This window comes from Rana temporaria, chromosome 3 (genome assembly GCF_905171775.1).
Source record: "Rana temporaria chromosome 3, aRanTem1.1, whole genome shotgun sequence".
In the NCBI taxonomy this organism is placed as follows: Eukaryota; Metazoa; Chordata; class Amphibia; order Anura; family Ranidae; genus Rana; species Rana temporaria.
This window is the reverse complement of record NC_053491.1, coordinates 60,480,753-60,506,251: the sequence shown is the minus strand read 5'-3', so window position 1 is coordinate 60,506,251 and position 25,499 is coordinate 60,480,753. Positions and strand designations below refer to the sequence as shown.

Sequence of the window (25,499 nt, the reverse complement as noted above, 5' to 3'; positions counted from 1 at the left end):
AAAAAGGAAGGTGCATGCACCTAGTTCATTACCAAAAAAAACATTTATTGAATAATAAAATCAATAAAAAGTGGGTACTCAAAGTGGCAAGTATCAATGAGCCATAAAACCACACAATGTTGAGCAGAGGTGTCACATGTGCTGTGTCACATCAAGTGGTAAAGGCTGAACTAAGCTCTGAGGAAGGGGGTGTGCCTCCTGAAACCCATCAGCCTTTACCCCTTGATGTGACATGGCACATGTGTTTGCACCGCTCAACATTGTGTGTTTTTTTTTTTTTTTGGATCATTGATAGTTGATATTATTATTCAATAAAAGTTTTTGTTGGGTAATGCACGAGGTGTGTGCGCCTTCCTTTTTTGTTTTTGTAGTATCTTTGGTATTACCCCCATCTGAGGAGGGCAGCATCTGCCTAGTTCCGGAATATCATTTTACTTGCTGTTTTTTCTGCAGAAGACCTCTTAGCACTGGAAGTGATTGCCCTTGTTTATCCATTCAGATCCGTCTAAGGCCACTTTCACACAAAGGGTCCATTCAGGCCCGCCTGTCAGTTTTTCAGTCCAACCTAATGGGACCCTCCATTCAGTCTGTTTATCCCCACCTACCTCTGATGTGTTGGCTCTTTCCTTAGGCCCCTTTCACACGGGGTGGATCAGTAATGTTCCGCCCCGTGAACCTCTGCTTGCTCAGCGGGGATCGCTCCGTTGATCCCCGCTGAGCCGGCGGATGACAGGGCGGTCCCCGCACACTGTGCAGGGACCGCCCTGTCTTTTCTCCGCTCTCCCCTATGGGGGGATTGGATGAACACGGACCGTCTGTCTGTGTTCACCCGATCCGATCCGCCAGATGGATGGAAAAGTAGGTTTTTCCTCCGTCACACTTTGGCGGATCGGAGCGGGTCGGATGTCAGCGGGCATGTCATGACATCCGCCGCTCCATAGAGGAGCACTGAGTGCCCGTTCAGGTCTGCCTAAAAAACTTGCAGGCGGACCTGAACATGCCGCCCGTGTGAAAGAGCCCTTTATGGGCAAGAATGCATAACATGGAACACTTACAAGTGTGCCCTTGTCACTGCCATCTTTTCACTGCTGCTTCTGGGACCCCTATCTTTCTCTTTGACCATTGGGTGGCAAGAGTTAGATCGTTTACAGTACTTGGCTCCATAGATACCAAAAATGAGTTGGAGTGTACACTGCTCTGTACATGCGCTGTAGGTGGTGTATAGTAAATGAGAGGGAAAAAAAAGTAAAAAAAAAAAATGCTAAAAGCAAAACGTTTTTGGGCAGAAGAGACTTTGCATATCATTACGCTTCTATGAGGTCTTTCCCCTGGTCACCAAAATGCTCAAGAATTGCGTGGACATTTGTCCTGACCAGTTTTTTTGTTTTTTTTTAAATCAGAAACAAGTTTATTATATAAAAGTAGAAATACAATCACATAAGTAAGTACACACATACAGATCAGAATTATTTGCATTTACAGGGGAAAAAATCAGGGTATAAATTTATACTAACATATATAAACTTTTTCCTCGATCAATGCTAGCGTATCTTCCTGACCAGTTTTTAAATGATCTCCTTAACTTTGATATTTAAATAATTTTTGCTAATCTAACATATTATTCTTCTTTTTTTTTATTTTATTTTTTTAATATTGTACTCTTAAATGAGCTGGAACATCTGCACTCCTATAAAAAAAAAAGTATACATTAACGGATAATGTATCTTAAATGATTAGTCTGCATAATTTTACAGGGCTATTATTTATGCACAATTACCTTTTAAAATGAATGTACTTACCTTCTGACACTTACAGTAAAATCAATTGTAAAAAAAAAAAAAAAAAATTTTTTAACTGTGTTGGAATTTGTACAACACTCTGGAACAGGAGACCTTGTTATCAAGATCATATTACAAATTCCTCTATTACACTTTTATTAAGTATTGCCATAAAAATGCAGAAGTTGGCATTTGATATAGGGCTAGCCTTGTGCATCGTGCGCACCCATAAACTTTGGCATAAATCACTGTGCTCGTTTCACATGCCTTTACTGAGTTTTGCTAAATCGATAAAATGAAAAGTTGTTATATTTACAGTATTTATATTTAGAGAACTAGTAGAACGAAGCATAACTTTTTTTGTTTCTTGATATGGGTATCCTATCCTATAACAAGATATAAAAGTAAGATTTTCCACTGCTATCCTGATAATGTTACAGAGGAGGCCAAAAAACGATTTTGCTCTGGTCAGATACATTTTTTGATACTAAGGCAAAAGAAAATTACTCTTTAATGTCCTTGCGATGGATAAATACATGTTAAAAAGATTAACCTATACTTTTTTTTTTATTATTTATTTTTATGTTTTTTTGCTTTTAAAAGAGATTTAAACAAAGGGCTACAATTGGTGACCTAAATCTGAAAATTCTGTAGGCCAACCACTGTCTTCTAATGCTTTCTTAATCCCCAACCTAGTATAAGTATACATAATTATTTACTACAGGTACTTGTATAGTACCATCAGTCTATGCCCTCGAGGAGCTTACAATCTAAGGTCCCTAACTCGCAATTTATACGAGATTCACGTACAATTGCGCCGGGGAAACTTAAGCCATTTAAGTTACACTGCCGTAAGTTTTCAGGTTTAGTGTTCGATCCACAAAGCACTTACCTGGAAACTTGCGGCGGTGTATCGTAAATGCGTCCGGCGCAAGGCGGGCCAAATAGAATGGGGCGAGTACCATTTAAATTAGGCGCACTCCCGCGCCGGACGTACTGCACATGCTCCCGTCGCAAATTTCCCGACGTGCTTTGCGCAAAATTACGACGCGCAACGTTTTGTGAATCGCGACGTGAAAAAAGATTTACGCCGGGAAAAATAAAAGATTTAAAAAAATTTAAAAGCGACGCGGGAAAGACAGGCATACTTTAACATGGTGGAGTACTTTTACACCATGTTAAGGCCTGAATCACACTAGTGCGGTGCGAATTTCAGCTCTCTTATCTCTGCAGAGAGATAAGAGAAGTGTTCTGCAGATTAGCAACGTTTTAGATGCGAATTTGGAGACCTGGGAGAAGTTCCAGGTGAGAGGAGAGTGGGGGAGAAGTGTATTGAGCTGAATGAGAGAAATTCCTGAAGAGAACAGAACACATCTGCGAATTAGATGCGTACCCATAGAAGATAATGGGACTGAATTTGCACCTGAGCCGCACCGCAAGACATAAAAACCGCACACGGTTTGGAGGCAATGCGCAGTGCGGATGCATCGCACATATGTGAACCAGCCTCCATTGAAAACAATGTATTTTGAAATGTCCTGCGAATTAGATGCGGTTTAAGCCGCACTCAATTCGCTTAGGTGTGAACCTGGCCTAAAGGTGCCCTATCTTTGCGATGGAAATAACACTCGCGACGACGTAACAACGGGAAAAATCTTTGTGGATCACCGTAACTCCTAATTTGCATACCCGACGCTGGTTTACGACGCGAACTCCCCCCATCGGCGGCCGTGGTACTGCATCCTAAGATCCGACAGTGTAAGTCCATTACACCTGTCGGATCTTATGGCTATCTATGCGTAACTGATTCTATGAATCAGTCGCATAGTTAGAAACAGAGATACGACGGCGTATCTCTTTTGTGAATCTGGCCCTTAGTGCCTTAAAAAAGTTTCATACCCCCTTTGAAATTTTTCATATTTTGTCATGTTGCAACCAAAAATGTAAATGTATTTTATGTGATAGACCAACACGAAGTGGTACATAATTGTGAAATGGAAGGAAAATGATAAATGGTTTTCATTTTTTTTTTTTTTTAACAAATATGTGAAAAATGTGGCGTGCATTTCTATTCAGCCCCCCTGAGTCAATACTTTGTAGAACCTCCTTTCACTGCAATTACAGCTACACGTCTTTTGGGGTATATCTCTACCAGCTTTGCACATCTTGCCCATTTTTCTAAATAGCTCAAGCTCTGTCAGATTGGATGGAGAGTATCTGTGAACAGCAATTTTCAAGTCTTCTCACAGATTCTCAATTGGACTTTAACTGGGCCAATCTAACACATAAATATGATTTGATCTAAACCATTCCATTGTAGCTCTGGCTGTATGTTTAGGGTTGCTATCCTGCTGGAAGGTGAGCCTCTGCCCCAGTCTCAAGTCTTTTGCAGACTATAACAGGTTTTCTTCTAAGATTGCCCTTTTATTTGGCTCCATCCATCTTCCCATCAACTCTGACCAGCTTCCCTGTCCCTGCTGAAGAAAAGCCCCCCCCCCCCCCCCGACGTGATGTTGCCACCACCATGTTTCACGGTGGGGATAGTGTCTTCAGAGTGATGAACAGTTTTAGTTTTCCGCCATACATAGCGTTTTTGCTTTTAGGCCAAAAAGTTCAATATTGGTCTCATCTGACCAGAGCACCTTCTTCCACATGTTTGCTGTATCCCCCACATGGCTTCTCACTAACTGCAAATGGGACTTCTTATGGCTTTCTTTTTGCCACTTTTGCCCATGGTTGTCCTGTGGACAAATTCTCCCACCTGGGCTATGGATCTCTGCAGCTCCTCCAGAGTTACCATGGGCCTCTTGGCTGCTTCTCTGATTAAAGCGGGAGTTCATCCCGAAAAAAATTTTTTAACATTAGATCGAGGCTCATTTTGTCAAGGGGAATCGGGTGTTTTTTTAAAAAATCGAAGCAGTACTTACCGTTTTAGAGAGCGATCTTCTCCGCCGCTTCCGGGTATGGTCTTCGGGACTGGGCGTTCCTATTTGATTGACAGGCTTCCGACAGGCTTCCGACGGTCGCATCCATCGCGTCACGAGTAGCCGAAAGAAGCCGAACGTCGGTGCCGCTGTATACGGCGCCTGCGCACGTGACGCGATGTATGTGACCGTCGGAAGCCTGTCAATCAAATAGGAACGCCCAGTCCCGCAGCCCATACCCGGAAGCGGCGGAGAAGATCTCTCTCTAAAACGGTAAGTACTGCTTCGATTTATAAAAAAACACCCGATTCCCCTTGACAAAATGAGCATCAATCTAATGTTAAAAATTAAGATTTTGGGTGAACCTCCACTTTAATGCTCTCCTTGCCCGGCCTGTCAGTTTAGGTGCACGGTCATGTCTTGGTAGGTTTGCAGTTGTGCCATACTTTCTACTAAGCCATATTTTTGGATGATGGATTGAACAGTGCTCCGTGAGATGTTCAAAGCTTGGGATATTTTTTTTATAACCTAACCCTGTTTTAAAATTCTCCACAACTTTATCCCTGACCTGTCTGGTGTGTTCCTTGGTCTTTATGATGCTGCTTGTTCACTAAGGTTCTCTAACAAACCGCTGAGGCCTTCACAGAACAGCTGTATTTATACTGAGATTAAATTGCACACAGGTGGACTCTATTTACTAGTTAGGTGACTTCTTAAAGTGGAGGTTCTCCCAAAAAAAATTGTTTTAAAGATTAAATTCATGCTCATTTTGTCTAGGGGAATCGGCTAGTTTTTTTAAAAACGAAGCAGTACTTACCGTTTTAGAGAGCGATCTTCTCCGCCGCTTCCGGGTATGGTCTTCGGGTCTGGGCGTTCCTTTTTGATTGACAGGCTTCCGACGATCGCATCCATCGCGTCACGATTTTCTGAAATTAGCCGAACGTCGGTGCGCAGGCGCCGTATAGAGCCGCACCGACGTTCGGCTTCTTTCGGCTACTCGTGACGCGATAGATGCGATCGTCGGAAGCCTGTCGGAAGACTGTCAATCAAAAAGGAACGCCCAGACCCGAAGACCATACCCGGAAGCGGCGGAGAAGATCGCTCTCTAAAACGGTAAGTACTGCTTTGTTTTTAAAAAACCTAGCCGATTCCCATAGACAAAATGAGCATGAATCTAATCTTAAATTTTTTTTTTCCGGGAGAACCTCCACTTTAAGGCAATTGGTTCCATTCAATTTTAATTAGGGGTACTAGAGAATACAAATGGACGTCACATTTTTCACTTATTTTATTTATTATTTTCATTCTACTTTACAATTATGTGCCACTTTGTGTTGATCTATCACATAAAATACATTTAGGTTTTTGCTTGTATTATGACAAAACGTGGAAAATTTCAAGGCCCTGTACACCTACTAGGGCCAATTTAGACGGGAGTCAATTAACCTACAAGCATGTCTTTTGAGTGAGGGAAGAAACTATAGTACACAGAGGAAACCCATGCAGCCACAGGCAGAACATTCAAACTCTAGGCAGGTAGTGGGATTCAATTGACCCTACTGCAGCCAGGTGAAAGTGCTAACTGCTTAGCCACTGTGCTCAATTAAAGTGGCATTAAAAACAAAAATGTATTAAATTGCAGCTTACCAATCCTTATTGATGGCTGCATTGGTTTTCTTTTTGGGGGGGGGAGGGGGGGGCTTTTTTCCTTTGTTTTCATTTGCTGATCTGCCCAGTAAGTTTATTCTTTAACATTTGTTAACAGATCAAGCTGTCCAGACAAAGCAACAGTTAGTTTTAAATGGCTTGTCTCGACCCTCTAGTCGAACGTGTGCTTATAATGGTCTGTTTTTATGCAAACTGAATCCTTCCCGCTGTGTCTTTGTATTCTGATAATGGGGAGACTTCCCTGACTTCACAATCAACAGATAAGTCTACAGCCTGTGGTGCTGATCAAGCAGAAATGTTCCTACAGTGCGGTTGAACAGAAGTCGATCGGTAGATCAACTGTTGTTCAACCACAGTGGTCATACATTGATTGAAAATCGTCCGGTCTCTACTGAACCAGCCAAATTACGATCAATGTATGGACAGCTAAACACCCTCCCCTCAGGGTAACAATGGTGCTGTCCAAAGGTGTCTGCTTTACTACTTCATCCAGAATGCAAACACCCTAAAACAGGAAGTGTGTTACTGGCTGAATCACCAGGTGAAATAAAGCAGAGGTCGTCAATCCCCGGGCCCTGGCGCCTTTGCTGTCGGGCCATGCCGAAAAATCTGTGAGTGATGCGATGGCCATGCAGAGAGATGACGTCATCTCTTATTGCCCAACAGGGCCGAAAAGGCTGCTCTACACAGAGGTGCAGATAGAGAATGATGTTGTCTCTCACCGCCCTGCCCTCAGTCTAGTCCAGTACAGCTATCTAGTATCCCTGCGCTGAGGAGAGGCTGTCAGCACCTTTACTATACTCTGCAATGCTCGGGGGGGGGGTGACAAGCTGCTATTGTTTGGTGGCAGGTAACAGTGACAATTCACATCTGGTGGCAGGCCGCAGCAGTAATAATCCACATCTGGTGGCAGGTAACGGTGACCCGCTGCATCTGGTAGCAGGTGACGTGGAAAGTGACAAAGTGATTCTAAAGGTAATGTTTTACATACAAAAAAAAAAATAACAAACATGTCATACTTTCCTCCGCTGTGTAATAACTTGTTATACTTTCCTGCTCCTGTGTAATGGTTTGTTATGCTTCCCTGCTCTGTGTTGGGCTACTTTCACACCCAGGCGGGGGGGGGGGGTGTTAGCAGTAAAGCGCCGCTAGTTTTACCGCTGTTATAGCAGTGCTTTTCGACCGCTAGCGGGGCAATTTTAACCCCCACTAGCAGCTGAAAAAAGGGTTAAAAGTGCTTCTGCAACCTGTCCAGAACACATCCGTGTGTCATGAGAAGGGTCCTGTCTCCCTCAAAGGCCCCCACAGTCAAGCACGCCATCTCTAGCTTCCACTTGAACAACTCCTCCCTAGCTGGGCTGACCCAGGGTATTTAAATTTAAGGAGTCCTGCCCCCTGCCAATCCAGATTGAACACCTCCCTTCTTCTCCTCTTTCTCTTCCAGAAAACACTAGAACATTCTGGAAAGAAAGGGGAGGTCTTGGTGATGCAGCCTGTGAGTCACCCAGCTCTACTCTGAGTCACTTCCAACCCAGATCAAAACACACCAAATCTTGGCTGCCAGCCAAGCCTAGAAATGTACCTACTCTCACAAAAAAAATACCCTATCCTTCTAGCACAATAGAGGGTGCTACAAATCTATGCTTTACCATGCATTTAAAAAACAAGCAGCAATGTATGTCATGTCAGTGTTACCATATACATGTTTCCAAATGCACAGCAACCAATAAAGAAAACACATGCTTTGGCATGCATTTCAAAAACAAACAGCAACATGTGTGGCATTTTGCGTTACCATTCGTTAACATCTGCGCAATTCCAAATGCACGTCAATCATCAAAACATAGAAAAGTGACAGCAGAAAAAACGAGTAGTCCATACAGATGTGGAGTTTTTGCATGGTTATTATGTCCTTTGGGCAAATGTTTTTGTTTGGGTACAGCATTGCATGACCGCGCAATTACCAGTTAAATTAGTGCAGTGCTAAATAGCAAATAAAATACAAGGGGTAAAACCTTTCCGGAGCAGACTGAGCTGGATAATTATTGGTAGCACTAGTATTATTACAGTGATAACTTTTGACCAAAGCACTGGTCCCTAGTAGTCTGGCTATACTGACATCTCTCCTGTCGCGTCGCCTCGCCTTGATACTTTATGTAACGATCAATCACACGTTTTTCCACAGAAGCTGTCAGCTTCTACAGAGAGAGTTAAATGGGGGGGGCCCCATCAAAATTTAGCTATGGGCCCCCATGATTCTTACGTAGGCCTCTGTTGTGACGAATGTAGCAGTAGGAGTAATTCTTCTTCTTTTGCTTGGTTACACATTGACATATTGAACACGGCTAGAATGTCAGATATGGAACTCTCACAGTTGACGTTCCCAAGAGATATAAAAAGTCAATGGGTGATTTGATTACACCAGTATCCATCTATTATTAAAATATCAATTCTAGATATACTTGGCCTTTGAGAGTGAAATCCAAACAAAAGCGTGTAATTTATCTGGGAGTGAGTCTTGTCTAAGCCATGTTTATCTCTTTCAGAAAATGATACACTCTGCATTGTCTCTCCATCCTCGGAGTTTCCCAAAGGATTATTCACAGAACAGGAGAGAAAAGATGGCGGGATCGTCATTCATTTCCTAGTCATTTTATACATGTTTCTGGCTGTGGCCATTATCTGTGAGGACTATTTCATCCCTTCTCTAGAAATCATCAGTGAACGTAAGTGCCATCAAAAGGCATTGAAGTGTAAAACACATCTGGAGACTTTCATTTTGCAAAATTTTTCACTGAAGGCCTTAATTCTATGTTATTGCCGGGTTCTGAGTAACATTAAAGTGATGGTAAACCCAAAACCAGAAATGTAATATATTGGCGCTTACCAATTCTTAAATGTGTTGGCTGAATTATTTTATTTTTTTTGCCTAGTGATCCAGCCAGTAACATACTCCCTGTCTTAGGGTGTTTGAATACTGGTGGGAGGAGCAATGTAGACACCTTTTGGATAGCAGCATTGTCTGGGGGGAGTGTAATGTTAGACTAGCAGAATTAGATGGACTTGATTACAGTGGCAGCCCATCCATAACGGGTGCACACCCCTCCCATCTATGCGTCCAGCCCCCTAATCTACACGGATGCATGGATTTAAATGAGGCTTTGGTTTTATTTTTTTAAAGCACATTATTAGAGCTTGGGGCCCACCCACTTGTGTGACAATAGTGAATTAATATTCACTATTGCCTTCCTGATTCCCCTTCCAGGCAATCAGGAAGCAGTTCCTGGGACCTGATTGGCCAGGGAGTCTTGGGACGCCCTGCCAACTGGGTCTCAGTCAGGACCCACTTCCTGTTCGGCCAGGAGGAGAAGCAATGGCCTTGGAACAAGGAGCTCCAGCCCAGATACATGTCTGCCTGATCTGCCTCCTTCCTAAGGTAAGGAGGCCTCTGATCACAGCTGCATTCCCATCCGTCTCCGTTGAGAGGGATCGCCGTATTCCCATCAGTGGCCAGAACAATGCTGGAGGCAATTTACAGCACACACTAATTTTGGTAGCATATTTACTAATGTGGAATATATGTTCCTTGCTAAAAAAAACATTGGGCCGGATTCAGAAAAGAGATACGACGGCGTATCTCCTGATACGCCGTCGTATCTCTGAGTCCAGCCAGTCGTATCTATGCGCCTGATTCAGAGAATCAGTTACACATAGATATCCCTAAGATACGACTGGTGTCTTACACCGTCGTATCTTAGGATGCAATTTCACGTTGGCCGGTAGGTGGCGCTTCCGTATAGTTGCACGAGGAATATGCAAATTAGGTAGTTACGCTGATTCAGAAACGTACGTCCGGCCGGCGCATTTTTTTACGTCGTTTATGTTGGCCTTTTTTCGGCGTATAGTTACCCCTGCTATATGAGGCGTAGCTAATGTTAAGTATGGCCGTCGTTCCCGCGTCGAGTTTTGCGTTTGCGTAAGTCGTTCGCGAATAGGGCTGGACGTAATTTACGTTCACGTCGAAAGCAATGACGTTTTGCGGCGGATTTTCGAGCATGCGCACTGGGATTTTTTCACGAACGGCAAATGCGCCGTTAAAAAAAAAACGTAAAATACGCAGGGTCAAAGCAAATTTAAATAAAACACGCCCTCAACATCCCCATTTGAATTAGGCGGGCTTACACCGGCCCACATACGTTACGCCGCCGTAACTTAGGGCGCAAGTTCTTTCAGAATACGAATATCTAAGATACATTACGCTGGCCGGACAGATAGACCATTCTATCTGAATCCGGCCCATTATTTTTAGCAGGTTGCTATGTATAAAGTTCAACTTTAGGCTGCCCATAGATGACTTGTGTTTCCTTTTTTATATAAAAAAAAAAAAAAATGGATTCCTCCATCCACACAAGTAGGGTGGATGGAAGAATCTTCCTCCCTAGGACAGTTAATTGTGACAGCGGGACTCTTCTGTGCTGTCGGGATACATTGATCAGCGTCTGCAGCGGGCTGATCGAGAGAATTTTTCCAACAAGCCCCTTCAGATTGACTATTGTTGAGTGGGAGCGGCCACACATGGATCCAAATGTTCCTGATGTTTAATTCATCTATGGCCAGCTTTAGACCTAAACCAAAGTAATGTTAAAAAGAAAATGCATTTTGAAGATGTATTAATACATTTTAAGGCTCAATTCTACAACTGCAATGTTATTTATATACAATGGAGCATGCAGCCGAAGAAGTGTCTGAAGATGTTGACTTTTTGATTTTGTCTGTCACAAGGCCTTGGCCTCTCCCAGGATGTGGCTGGAGCTACTTTCATGGCTGTGGGAAGTTCGGCACCAGAATTCGTCACGGCATTTCTAGGTAATGGTTTTTTAAAATGAATATTAGGATAGATAGAACATTAAATCCAAAACTCTAGGCGAAATGTTGTACTATAATTTGTTGCTTTATTTTATATTGTTTTTATTACGTTTTTACAAATAAAAAAACGTATACTTTGCAAGACAATTTGCAAGTCATTCGTAAAAATACACATAAATACATAAAAAATACATATAGGTACATAAATGGATCTATCCTCTAACATGCACTTAAATACAAAAAAAGAGTCCATACCACAGCATATACTCTTCACCCTCCTGGGCCCTCTAAACAGCAAACAGGGGGAAAAAAAGGAGAAACATGTGAGCAGGCCCATTCCCCTATCCACACCCCTTCAAAAAAAAAAATTGTTGCTTTATGTCTGGAACACTACAACACAACACAGGTGTGCTTCCTTAGCGCCTTGGAGTGCCTGTTAAGTGTGTTATCTCGTATTGTGGTAAGCCACGTATTCCTGCAACATGGAAGTGTAAATCGACCTTAAAGAGTCTGATACTTTGCTCATTCTTTACTCAAACACTGATACCCACATCCCTTGTACTTGCCCCCCACTCTGTCCTAACCATGTTTAACCACTTCCTTACTGGGCACATATACCCCTTCCTGACCAGGTGAAATTTCAGCTTGTGGCGCTGCGTCAATTTAACTGACAATTGCTCGGTCGTGGAACGTGGCACCCAAACAAAATTGACGTCCTTTTTCCCCCACAAATAGAGCTTTCTTTTGGTGGTATTTGATCGCCTCTGCGATTTTTATTTTTTGCGCTATAAACAAAAATAGAGCGACAATTTTGGAAAAAAAACAATATTTTTTACTTGTTGCTGTAATAAATAGCCCAATTTAAAAAAAAAAAAAAATGTTTTTCTCAGTCTAGGCGATACGTATTCTCCTACATATTTTTGGTAAAAAAAATTAAATAAAATAAATCGCAAGAAGCGTCTGGTTTGTGCAAAAGTTATTGTGCTTACAAAATAGGGGACAGAATTATTATTATTTTTTTTTTACTACTAATGGCGACGATCAGCATTTTTTTCGTGACTGCGATATTATGGCAGACACATCGGACACTTTTGACACATTTTTGGCGCCATTCACATTTATACAGCGACCAGTGCTATAAATATGCACTAATTACTGTATAAATGTGACTGGCATTGAAGGGGTTAACACTAGGGGGTGAGGAAGGGGTTAAATGTGTACCCTGAATTGTGTTCGAACTGTGTGTGGAGGGGGGGTGACTGGGGGAGGTGACTGATCTATATCCCTATGTACAAGGGACACAGATTGGTCTCCTCTCTCCCCTGACAGGACATGGATCTCTGTGTTTACACACAGAGCTCCACGTCTTGTCCCTGTAGCCGCCGATCCCGAGTGCCTGGCGGACATCACGGCCACCAGGCACTCGCATCGGCATCTCAGCAATGCAGCGAGCGCGCGCCGCCGACTGCGCGCGCAGGCCGTAAAAACACGGCCAGTTAGAGAATTGGAACCACCCTGCGGCCGTACAAAGTCATACGGCCGTCGGGTAGTGGTTAAGCATCCTGTTGAAACACATGGTAACCTCTTCAACAGTAAGCGGATTTAAACATACTTGGGACAAACGTAGATCTATACTCCGACAAAAAAGTTTAGCAAAAACTGAAAAAAAAAAGCATAGTATAAATATAAAAAAAAGGGGACGGAAATAATGGGCCACTTGGTCTTCTTCCTTTTTTTTTTTTTTTTTTTCTGACGACATCCTTCTATGTTTCCTCATTGTGTTTGTGTTTGGGCCTAGCAACTGGCCACTCATCCTGGTAAAAGAACACATGCTCCTTTAGGCTCCATTCACACCTAGGCATTTGTACGCCTGAAGCGCGACGCTACAATACGCCGGAGGGTCGAAATTGCATTGTTCTCTATGGAGACTGTTCACATCTCCTAACGCAGAATGCCGTATGTCGATAGAACGCCGAACGACGACTTTCAAACAAGTCCCGGACCCTTTTTTCGACGCACGTATCGGGTGGCTTCGGCGTTCGGCATAGCCGACAATGACTGTGAAAAAAAACGCGGTTAAATACGATGCGTTTTGTCGCCGCAAATCGCGGGACAAAACGCCTATTTTTTGTCGCCGCAAATACGTCGAAAAACGCCTACGCAAAGGTGTGAATGCAGCCTTAGGGAGTGCTGTGAAGGGGAATATCAGTAAGTTAGGGGGGCTTTCTTACAAGAGAACCAGTATAGGGAAAGCAACAGACTTTCTTTAAAGTCTGTTTTTTCACCTTAATGCATACTATGCGCCGGGGACCGGGCTGAGCTCTGCATTTGGCAGCTATGGATGCCGAATGCTGGATTCGGGAGCGCGCCCGCAAGGTAACCCCCCGCCGGGAGAGTGCTTCTCCTGGGGGGTTATCTGATGCGGGGAGGAGCTGCAAGAGCTGCCGGGAGATCCCAAAAGACGGCGTTCAGGGCCACACTGTGCAGAACGAACTGCACAGTGGAGGTAAGTATGACATGTTTATTTATTTTTTATTTTTATTTTTTTTCAAATAACGATCTAACCTTTACAATCACTTTAAGGATTTATTCTAAAACATGCAGACCTTTTGTAAAGCTATGGTAAGGGCAATGAATGGTATCCAAGGTGCTGATATAAATCCAGTTAGCCCACTGCAGCAATAGGACACCATTATGCACTCACAGGGGGTCCAGTCCTCCACTTTAGGGGTTTGGTTGAGTATATTTCCACTTGTTGTAGTGAAGTCTTTGAAAAGATATTGAGCCCAGCTGCTACCTCACCACAGCACTGTTGCATCAGTATCAGCCTGAATGTATTCAGCCACTGCCTATAGTAAGCCTGTGTTCACACTATTGCGATGCGGAAACCAGCGCGATTCCAGTGCTGGTTCCCGCATTGCATCTCCCTCGCAGGCAATTCACACTGCCCTCTGCGAACGTCAATAAAAAGTTAATGACACCCCCAGATTGGTTCACAGATTGCAGTGCGAACTGTGAATTCGGACAAGAATCGTATCGCATGGGTGTGCACACCCATGCGATCCAATTCTGTTGCCGGGGGAAAAAAGGTTCTTCCACCTTTTTCATTCGAATGCAATGGGAGTTCAGCCATACAACTGTATGGCTTAATTCGCATTGCACAGACATCGCGTTTGTGATCTGCACAGCCATGCGGTGCGAATCACATGCAATGTCTGTGTTCGCAATAGCGTGAACCCAAGGTAACCTCTTCTTAACCAAGCTACTGTTTTAGAATTACTGTAACCTAATACAGATCCTGCTTATTCCTTGTCCCTAGTGTATCCCTATAAAGAATTCTGTAACAATCCATTTGAAAGCTCTTCGTCCTGAGCAGAGCAGTGAATGACCCAGAATTTATTCTTAAAGGAGAAGTATGTCCAAAGCTATTTTGGCCATAGTTCTCCTATGGATCAAATGATGCACTTAGTTCTACACTCTAGTGACCCATATTCAACCAAAAGAGGGCTTCGAGCCGGCCCAGGCTCTGCAGGATTCCCGACTATAATGTTCGGATCCACCCAGATGCCTGATCGGCAATTTTGATCTGTGTCTAACCCTCCTGGTTCAGGACTGCTGAAAAGCCTTGTTTGATTGGCTACAGAGCTGATCGGTGTATTCTGACAGTGGAGAGCCCCGTTGTCAGAATACAATGTTCCAGTGGGGAGGATTCCTGCATCTGCCTTGTTGGGTATGCCGAGGGGCTGCCCTGCTGCATTTTTAACACTGAAGGTTGCCTGCTCAACACAGGTGCCCTTCAGAAATAGCTTTTCATTTTTGCAATCATTGCAAAGCATTCTCTGATTGGATGAGATGAAGATTGTGACCTTTGTGCTCCACATCTCCACTTCCAATCAGAGAACACTTTGCCATCATTAAAAAAAAAATGCAAAGCTGTCTTTGAATGACGCATGGGCTAAGTGAGCAACCTTCTGTGTTCAAAGTGCAGCGGAACTGCCACTCAACACAGGACTCGGAAGCAGGTAGAGATCATTGGAGTAGTGGGGTCTACTTCAGGGATATCCAGCTTCCAGAGGGATCCGTCAAGTATGATATCTGCATAGTTTCCTTGGTTCAAGCTGGACCAACATAGCTGTATAAAAATATCTATACCTAGAATTTATCATTAAAACTGTTCAGACCTGATCTTTGCTAGAATTTCCTGCTGTTCCCCATATAAATGTTCACTTCATCTTGTATTGCAGGTGTGTTTGTCACCAAAGGGGACATTGGAATCAGCACTATTGTTGGATCTGCTGTGTACAATCTCCTTGGAATTTGTGCTGCTTGTTGTTTGTTATCAACTGCGGTATGGTACCTGGTGTATTTTTCATATTTCCATGAATAAAAACAAAGTCTAATTTTGTAATTTAATGTTTAATAATATACCATTTATATTTCGGTCTGCAGATGCTATCATTTTCTTAAACTATTTTTAAGTGTGTACATGGAATAAACGTGTGTACAGTGCAAAGTCAAGGCTCCATGTTAAAATTGTGGTTTTCCAGGTCAACTCTGTATTGCTCTGCTGTGGTCCATGCATTTTGATGATTCACGTCTCATATTTACCATATAATATTGAACAATGCCAGACAAGCATTCACATTGGCATGCATATTCCTTTATTCTACATTTGGATAACCAGCTTGATTTACATGTCGTCTACAAATATGATGAACAAATACAAAGAATTTTGGTAGCACTTATGGCATACAGTACCGTGTTGACTCAGCAGATTGTATTTGAATGTTGCTTTCCTTTTTTGCTTTTCCATACAGATTATAAGGCTGTCTTGTTGGCCCTTATTTCGTGACTGTGTTGCATATGCAATCAGTGTAGGAGCAGTAATTGGAATAACTTTTGACAACAGAATTTATTGGTAAGAAACATTTTTATTATTATTATTATTAATAAATATATATATATATATATATATATATATATATATATATATATATATATATAATATATAATTTTTTTTTTTTGCAAGATGTCCATCAGAATGACCTTTTAATACATACATACATACATACACACACAGACACACACACACACACACACTAACCGTAAATTAAGGAACTTTATATAATGACTTTGCTCTTAGAATCTGCTCACTCAGTCTGACTATCTTTTAAAAAAAAACATATAGGTAGATTCACGTACGGCGGCTTAACTTTGTGCGGGCGTAACGTATGTTATTTACGTTACGCCGCCGCAAGTTAGAGAGGCAAGTGCAGTATTCACAAAGCACTTGCTCCGTAAGTTGCGGCGGCGTAGCGTAAATTGGCCGGCGTAAGCCCGCCTAATTCAAATGTGGGAGAGGTGGGCGTGTTTTATGGAAATTATTCGTGACCTCACGTAAATGACGCTTCGAACGAACGGCGCATGCACCGTCCAAATCATGTCGCAAAAAGTCAATGCTTTCGGCGTGAACGTAACTTACGCCCAGCCCCATTCACGGACGAGTTACGCAAACGACGTAGAACGTGAAAAATTTGACGGCTGTCCAACGTCCATACTTGACATTGGCTGCGCCATCTTTTTGGTGGTTTATCTTTACGCCTGAAAACGCCTTACATAAACGGCGTATCTTTACTGCGACGGGTGAGCGTACGTTCGTGAATAGGCGTATCTTGCTGATTTACATATTCTAGGCGTAAATCAGCGTACACGCCCCTAGCGACCAGCGTAAATATGCAGCTAAGATACGACGGCGTAGGAGACTTACGCCGGTCGTATCTTAGCAACATTTAAGCGTATCTCAGTTTGAGCATACGCTTAAATGTACGACGGCGTATCTACTGATACACCGTTGTAACTGTACATGAATCCAGCTAATACTCTGTAAAATTATTATTTTCTACACAGTCAGTAAAAGGAAAGTAGGCATAAAAACTTTGAGTAAAAGTTCGTAATATAGTACTGTGCAAAAGAATGCTTTCACAATTATCAATTTTAATTCCTTATTTCCCTGTTCGTCTTTCAGGACAGGTACTGTAGAGAGACACAGGCTCCTCCCCTCACAGGAAACACCGCCTTCCAATTAGAAATTTAAGCCTCATCCTCCCTCAGCTCCTCAGTTTTATGGTGTTTCCTCCGGAGGGGAGACACTGCTTGGGGCCAAGGGCCAGACAGCTGGGGAAGCTGAGGCCAAAATTCCTGAGAGGGGGGACCTGTTCTCCCTGGGCTCAGGGCTATTTTTCTAAAACACGGCGTCCTGGCTAGCTGGGGAAGCTACTTACCCAGGACATCGCCGTGTAGCGTCCCGCGGACATTCCTGGGGTGGTTTTTAACCGCGGAGGTCTATTTTACTACTCGCACAGGGGTGGCGCTGCAGGCGGTGTGCACACTCCCTGTGAGAAATCAGTCGGCCAGGAAGCTGGGCCGGACCGGATGACGAGTGACGTCAGTTCCGGGGGGGGCGGGCACTTCCGCCGGATACGCGTCACTGGTCCCAGACGCTGCAGAGTGAAAAGGCCTGACGCTGGGCTGGTGCGGCCTCTCTTTTCAGCCGTAGTGTCGGCGTTTTTGGAGGCAGTCGCGACCACATTCCTCAGCGAGATGTCGGAAGCAGAGGCTTCACGTGCACCTCCGGATGACGACAGCACCAGCCACTCTAAGGTAAGGAGAACCCTGGGGTGGTGTTCCCTTATCATGTTACAGCTTCACTGGTGATTTTTGTCACTTTTTCTTCTCCTGGTGGTCGGGGAGTTTTTGTCTCTGTAGTGTGTCTAGAACCCTGGTGGTGGTTGGTCCTAGAACACTCCTGGTGGTTACCTATGTTAGCGCTGGGCTCTCTCTTATTTAGCCTCCACTTTGCTTCTGTGTTTTTCAGAAATCCACAGAAAAATCAGCCCACAGCAAGAAGAAATGCCCTTCCTGCAGATCTTCCCTTAGTGAGAATTGGAACAAAGCACTTTGCAGGAGATGTATTGAGGGGCTGATTAAGGAAAGGGAGGCAGAGCAGGCATCTGAATTAGCAGCTTCCATGAAAGAGCTTTCTGGCACCTTTCAATCTTTTAAAGACATCTTTGCTAATTTTCAGTTGCCCCAAAGCAGCCCTTCTGTAGCGCAACAAGTAATTCCACCCAATCCTGAGGTTCTTCCCTCTGTGAGTAGAGAGAAACCTGCGGACATCAGAGAGGACGCTGAGGAGGAGCAAGATAGTGCCGCTTCTAGCTCCCAAGAGGAGTCAGATGGTGAGGGGACAGAGGCAGGGCCCTCAAAGGTCTCTCGCTACAAGCTTTCCCTTGAAGAGGTGGAAGAATTGTTAGAAACTATCCACACTACTTTAGGGATAGCTGAGGAGAAAAAGACACTGTCACTCCATGACCAGATGTATAGTGGCTTGGGAGAACAAAAGAGAAAGGTTTTCCCAGTCCATGAAGTCCTGGTCAATGCCATCAAAAAAGAATGGCAGGATCCAGAAAGGAAACCTTTCTTCTCAAACTCGTTGAAGAGAAGATTTCCTTTTTCTGAAGAGGAAGCTTTAGTATGGAACAAATCCCCCAAATTGGATGCTGCCTTCTCGCAGGTATCCCGACATACGGACTTGGCGTTTGAGGACATGGGGGTCCTTTCAGACCCAATGGACAGGCGGATGGACTCACTGTTAAAGAAGTTCTGGGATGCTTCTCAAGGGAACCTTAAGCCAGCTATGGCAGCAACGGTGGTGGCCCGTAATCTAGAGCATTGGCTCTCACAGATCAGGGCACATATTGAAGCCGGAACGCCTAAAGAGACCATACTATCCTCTTTTCCAACTTTGCTGAATGGCGTACGGTATGTAGCGGACGCCTCAGCAGAGTCAATCCGCATGTCGGCCAGATCTGCAGCTCTATCTAATTCTGCAAGAAGGGCTCTCTGGCTCAAGACATGGCAGGGGGATAGCGCCTCAAAGGTGAAGTTGTGCGGGATCCCCCTTACAGGAGATTTATTATTTGGGCCAGGCTTAGAGGCTGTCTTAGATCGTACAGCCGATAAGAAAAAGGCTTTCCCCTTAAAGAAAAAATTTGGGGGACAAGCAAAGAAAAAATTCTGGACCCAAAAGAAGGTGGAAGTCTCAAAACCTGAGGGAAAGAAAAAGTTTTGGGGACAAAAGGGTAAGGGCCGTGCCGGGGCGCTTTTTCGTGCTCCTGAACAGCCCCAAAAACCTCAATGACGGAGTCAAGGTGGGAGGAAGGTTGGGGGCCTTTCTCCCACAATGGGAGCTGATCACCAGCAACCAATTTGTGCTGGGGATCATAAGGAGAGGGTACAGACTAGAGTTCTCAAGTCCCCCCCATCCAGACTTTTAGTCACCAATTTACCACAGTGCAAAGAAAAATCTGTGGCCCTGCTCTCCTCTCTTCAGGAGTTGGAGGATCAGGATGTGGTGGTTCGGGTTCCATCGGAGGAAGCGGGCAAGGGCTTTTACTCCCACATCTTCGTGGTCCGCAAACCTTCCGGGAAATTCAGACTTATACTGAATTTGAAACCTCTAAACACCTCGGTCACATACAAAAGGTTTCGGATGGATTCTATCTATTCCGTGAGGACGCTCCTCCTTCCGAACTGCTTCATGGCATCCATAGATCTAAAGGATGCCTACCTGCACATCCCAATAGCAGAATGCCATCAGAAATTTCTCAGACTGGCCGTGAGGTCCAGAGAAGGGACGTTTTTTACCTACAGTTTAAAGCACTCCCCTTCGGGCTCTCCTCTTCCCCCCGCATATTCACCAAAGTGATGGTGGAGGTACTAGCCTTTCTACGTCTCAGGGGCATCCTGGTAGTGGCATACCTGGACGATCTGCTATTTTTTGCAGATTCCCCGACACGGTTGTCCCAGGACCTCCAGGTTGCAAAGGAGATTCTGGTAAACTTAGGTTGGCTACTCAATCTGGAAAAATCCAGCCTGACACCCTCCCAAAGAGTCACTTTTCTGGGATATGTACTGGACTCAACCAGACAGATGACTTTTCTCCCAATAGAAAAAGTTCAGAAGGTGGACAATGTAATATCACTCCTTCAGGGAAGCGGCCAGCTTCCGATAAGGAAAGTCATGTCAGCTCTGGGGTTATTGACATCTTCTCTTCCTGCAGTGCAGTGGGCAGGTCTGCATTACCGACCCCTGCAACTGTTCATACTGAACATTTGGGATCACAAACCGGACTCCTTGGATTCCCTGATATCCATACCGGTTCACATCAAGAGGTCCCTTTGGTGGTGGAGGAAGGGGGCGAACCTTTTACAGGGCCTGGATTGGGTCTCTCCGATCTCCAGAACAGTGACAACAGATGCCAGTGGCTCCGGTTGGGGAGCACACCTGGACTCCCTTCTGACACAGGGTCGCTGGGCAAAAGAGGACTCGCAAAAATCTTCGAATTGGAGAGAACTAAAAGCGATAGAGTTAGCTCTCAAAGCCTTTCAGAAGGAGCTGCAGGGTCAGCATGTTCGAGTCAGGACAGACAACTCCTCCGCAGTAGCTTATGTCAACAAGCAGGGGGGCACCAGGAGCAAGTCCTTATGGGATCTGACGAAGTCTATTCTCATATGGGCAGAGGCCAATGTCTTGTCCCTCTCAGCCATACATCTAAAGGGAGAATTAAATCAGGTCGCAGACTTCCTCAGCAGGAAGAAACTGAGGGAGGGCGATTGGGTTCTGAATCAAGAAGTCTTCAGAGCGATCACTCAAAGATGGGGTCTTCCGGAGGTGGATTTATTCGCCTCAAGAGAAAATGCCAAGACTCGGCTCTTTTTTTCCCTAAACAGGTGGGATGGAGCTCTGGCGGTGGACGCTCTGGCCCAAACCTGGCAGTTCTCCAGGTGTTATGCTTTCCCCCCTCCGGTTCTAATACCAGCAGTCCTGAGGAAACTGCAGGGGGAGAACACAACACTGATTCTCATCGCACCTCATTGGCCCAGGAGACCATGGTTCTCTATCCTGAAAGGTTTATCAATAGAACCTCCTTGGATTCTGCCAATCCGGGAGGATCTCCTTTTACAGGGTCCAATCTGCTGCCCGCAGGTAGAGAGGTGGAATCTGGCAGCTTGGCTTCTGAGGAAGAGCTGCTGAGGGGCAAAGGGTTTTCAGAACGCCTGGTTGAAACACTCCTAAGCTGTAGAAAGAAGGAGACACAAGCCATTTACCAAAAAGTGTGGAAACGGTTTAACATCTGGTGTGCAGAAAGCTCCTTCAGTGTCAACAGCTCTGTGGCTGTTTTAGAATTTCTACAAGCTGGGGCTGATAAAGGGCTGGCAACTAGCACGCTGAAGGGTCAAGTGTCAGCACTAAGTGTATTTCTTGAAAAACAACTAGCATTTGACCCCTGGGTCTCTAGATTTTTTAAGGCTTTGAGTAGACGGAGACCTGTAAAAACCTACAACTTCCCAGTTTGGGATCTCTCATTGGTTCTTCAGGCCTTTACAGTAGAACCATTTGAGCCTTTAGACAATTGTAGTTTAAAAGTGATCACTCTCAAAACAGTATTTTTAGTAGCGATCACTACTGCCAGGAGAGTGAGCGAACTCGAGGCCCTATCTATTAGGGCCCCCTTTTTTCAAGTTTTTCCGGATCGCATCATTTTTAAGACAGATCCGGCTTTTCTACCAAAGGTAGCTTCTAAGTTTCACAGAAGTCAAGAAATAACATTGCCTTCTTTTTGTTCAAATCCTGTGAGGGAACAGGAACACAAGTTTCACAACCTAGACGTTAGGAGGTGTGTCCTACAATACTTGGATTACACAAATCAGTTCAGGAAAGCTGATTCACTATTTGTTTTGTTTTCTGGGTCCAGGAAAGGGTCTAGGGCTTCTAGACGCACGATAGCCAGGTGGTTAAGGGCAGCCATCGTTCTAGCTTATTCTTCTAGGGGAGTAGAGCCTCCACAGGGTATCAAGGCCATGGGTGTAGGAAACCTTACAAATCTGGGGGGGACAGCATTTTTACTCGCCAGGTAAATTCTTATTCAGTAAACTCGGACTCCCACATGCCATGTGGGTTAATTTTTACTTAAGCCATGTGGGTTGATTTTTACTAATGCCTTGTGGGCCACAAGGCATTAGCAAAAATCAACCCACATGGCATAAGTAAAAATTAACCCACATGGCATAAGTAAAAATTAACCCACATGGCATAAGTAAAAATTAACCCACATGGCATAAGTAAAAATTAACCCACATGGCATAAGTAAAAATTAACCCACATGGCATAAGTAAAAATTAACCCACATGGCATAAGTAAAAATTAACCCACATGGCATTAGTAAAAATTAACCCACATGGCATAAGTAAAAATTAACCCACATGGCATAAGTAAAAATTAACCCACATGGCATAAGTAAAAATTAACCCACATGGCATAAGTAAAAATTAACCCACATGGCATAAGTAAAAATTAACCCACATGGCATAAGTAAAAATTAACCCACATGGCATTAGTAAAAATTAACCCACGTGGCATTAGTAACAACCAACCCACATGGCATAAGTAAAAATTAACTGGTTAGCTGGTAGTGGCAGGTTAGGTGATTGACAATAGTTCCAGGTTAGGTAGTAGTGGCAGGCTAGGTGGCAGTGCCAGGTTAGGTGGCATACAGTAGTGCCAGGTTAGGTGGTAGTGCCAGGTTAGGTGGCATACAGTAGTGCCTGGTTAGGTGGTAGTGTCAGGTTAGGTGGCAGTGCCAGGTTAGGTGGTATACAGTAGTGCCAGGTTAGGTGGTAGTGCCAGGTTAGGTGGCATACAGTAGTGCCTGGTTAGGTGGTAGTTTCAGGTTAGGTGGCAGTGCCAGGTTAGGTGGTATACAGTAGTGCCAGGTTAGGTGGTATACAGTAGTGCCAGGTTAGGTGGTAGTGCCAGGTTAGGTGGTAGTGGCAGGTTAGGTGGTATACAGTGGTGCCTGGATAGGTGGAAGTGGAAGGTTAGGTGGTAGTGGCAGGTTAGGTGGTATACAGTAGTGGCAGGTTAGGTGGTAGTGCCAGGTTAGGTGGTATACAGTAGTGCCAGGTTAGGTGGTAGTGCCAGGTTAGGTGGTATAGGGTAGTGCCTGGTTAGGTGGTAGTGGCAGGGTAGGTGGTATACAGTAGTGCCTGGATAGGTGGTAGTGCCAGGTTAGGTAGTATTGCCAGGTTAGGTGGTATACAGCAGTGCCAGGTTAGGTGGTATACAGTAGTGTCTGGTTAGGTGGTAGTGGCAGGTTAGGTGGTATACAGTAGTGCCTGGATAAGTGGAAGTGGAAGGTTAGGTAGTAGTGGCAGGTTAGGTGGTAGTGGCAGGTTAGGTGGTATACAGTAGTGGCAGGTTAGGTGGTAGTGGCAGGTTAGGTGGTAGTGCCAGGTTAGGTGGTATACAGTAGTGCCAGGTTAGGTGGCAGTGCCAGGTTAGGTGGTATACAGTAGTGCCTGGTTAGGTGGTAGTGGCAGGTTAGGTGGTAGTGGCAGGTTAGGTGGTATACAGTAGTGCCTGGATAGGTGGTAGTGGCAAGTTAGGTGGTAGTGCCAGGTTAGGTGGTATACAGTAGTGCCAGGTTAGGTGGTATACAGTAGTGCCTGGCTAGGTGGTAGTGCCAGGTTTGGTGGTAGTGGTAGGTTAGGTGGTATACAGTAGTGCCAGGTTAGGTGGTATACAGTAGTGCCTGGTTAGGTGGTAGTGCCAGGTTAGGTGGTAGTGGCAGGTTAGGTGGTATACAGTAGTGCCAGGTTAGGTGGTAGTGCCAGGTTAGGGTGGTAGTGCCAGGTTAGAGTGGTAGTGCCAGAGTAAATACATGACATGAATAGATAAGAGTCCTGTTCCCCATTTCCATCAGCTGCACTAAAAGCATGAATCTATGACTATCCAGTGCCAGGTTAGTACCTGTATACCATACCCCCCCCCCTCTCTGAATACTGTACCTCCCCCTCTCTGTAAACTGTAACACCCCCCCCCCCTCTCTGAATATTATACCTCCCCCTCTCTGTAAACTGTAACACCCCCCCCCCTCTCTGAATATTATACCTCCCCCTCTCTGTAAACTGTAACACCCCCCCTCCCTCTCTGAATATTATACCTCCCCCTCTCTGTAAACTGTAACACCCCCCCCCCCTGAATATTATACCTCCCCCTCTCTGTAAACTGTAACTTCCCCCCTCTCTGTAACATTTACCTCCTCCCCCCTGTACCTCAACTGTGTCATTCTGGCTCTCCATCACATGCAAGTCTTTCTGGCTCTGCAGGCTGGTCGGGTGTAGTGTGGCCACGAGTGTCAGTCTGGGCCCCGCCCCCTTCCTGCTCCTTTCTCCCATTCAGCAGAGCGGCCAGCACAGCTATGCATGTCTGTGTGCAATCAGCTGTGCGCCGCTCGGGAGGGGAGGGGAGGGGTCGGGGCTGGATCGGCACTGAAGGGGGAGAAAAGCAGTGACCGCAGCTGGACTCTGCGGCCCCTGCCTGCGATCCGGGGACGATCTCCCTATCCTAACCTGGGGGGGATTTTACCATACTTGTCCCCCCCGCATTATTTCCTGGGGGGGATGCGTCCCACCCGTCCCACCCGGTTCCTACGCCCATGATCAAGGCTCATTCCACCAGGGCAGTAGCAACTTCCCAAGCAGAGTGTGCTGGTGCTTCCCCGGAGCAGATCTGCAAGGCTGCAACATGGTCTAGTTTTTCAACGTTTGTAAAACATTACAGACTGGACCTACTTTCAACCAAAGACCAGGCTTTTGGACGCAAAGTACTGCAAGCAGTTGTCCCACCCTAGGGTAAGGTGCTCGCTTATCCTCTCTACAGTACCTGTCCTGAAAGACGAACAGGGAAAAACGGGGTTACTTACCGGTAACATCCCTTTTCCAGGAGTCTTTCAGGACAGCACTGGTACCCACCCTCTTTGTTGTAGGGAATATTATGGAAACTCATCAGACGAGGCCGTCAGGTAAGATGAAATATTATACTTTTATGACGTGTTCTTATGTCTCCCCAGCTGGCCGGAGGTACTCTGGAAAAAACTGAGGAGCTGAGGGAGGATGAGGCTTACATTCCTAATTGGAAGGCGGTGTTTCCTGTGAGGGGAGGAGCCTGTGTCTCTCTACAGTACCTGTCCTGAAAGACTCCTGGAAAAGGGATGTTACCGGTAAGTAACCCCGTTTTTTTATCAATTTACAAAATGCAAAGTAAGCGAACAGAAGAAAACTCAAAATCAAATCAATATTTGGTGTGACTACTCTTTGGCTTCAAACCGACATTAATTCTTACTCTTGTAAACACTTTGTAC

General features: G+C 44.8%; 1 protein-coding gene across 1 annotated transcript in view; it reads left to right on the top strand.

The window, feature by feature from the left end:
* SLC24A5 (solute carrier family 24 member 5) overlaps positions 1–25,499 on the top strand; it is a 57,728-nt gene that overhangs the window by 6,591 nt on the left and 25,638 nt on the right. Inside the window, exons 2-5 of the mRNA XM_040342658.1 lie at positions 8,917–9,096; positions 11,153–11,236; positions 15,481–15,584; positions 16,054–16,154. Coding sequence (XP_040198592.1) covers positions 8,917–9,096; positions 11,153–11,236; positions 15,481–15,584; positions 16,054–16,154 — 469 coding nt within the window. The remainder of the gene's footprint in view (positions 1–8,916; positions 9,097–11,152; positions 11,237–15,480; positions 15,585–16,053; positions 16,155–25,499) is intronic.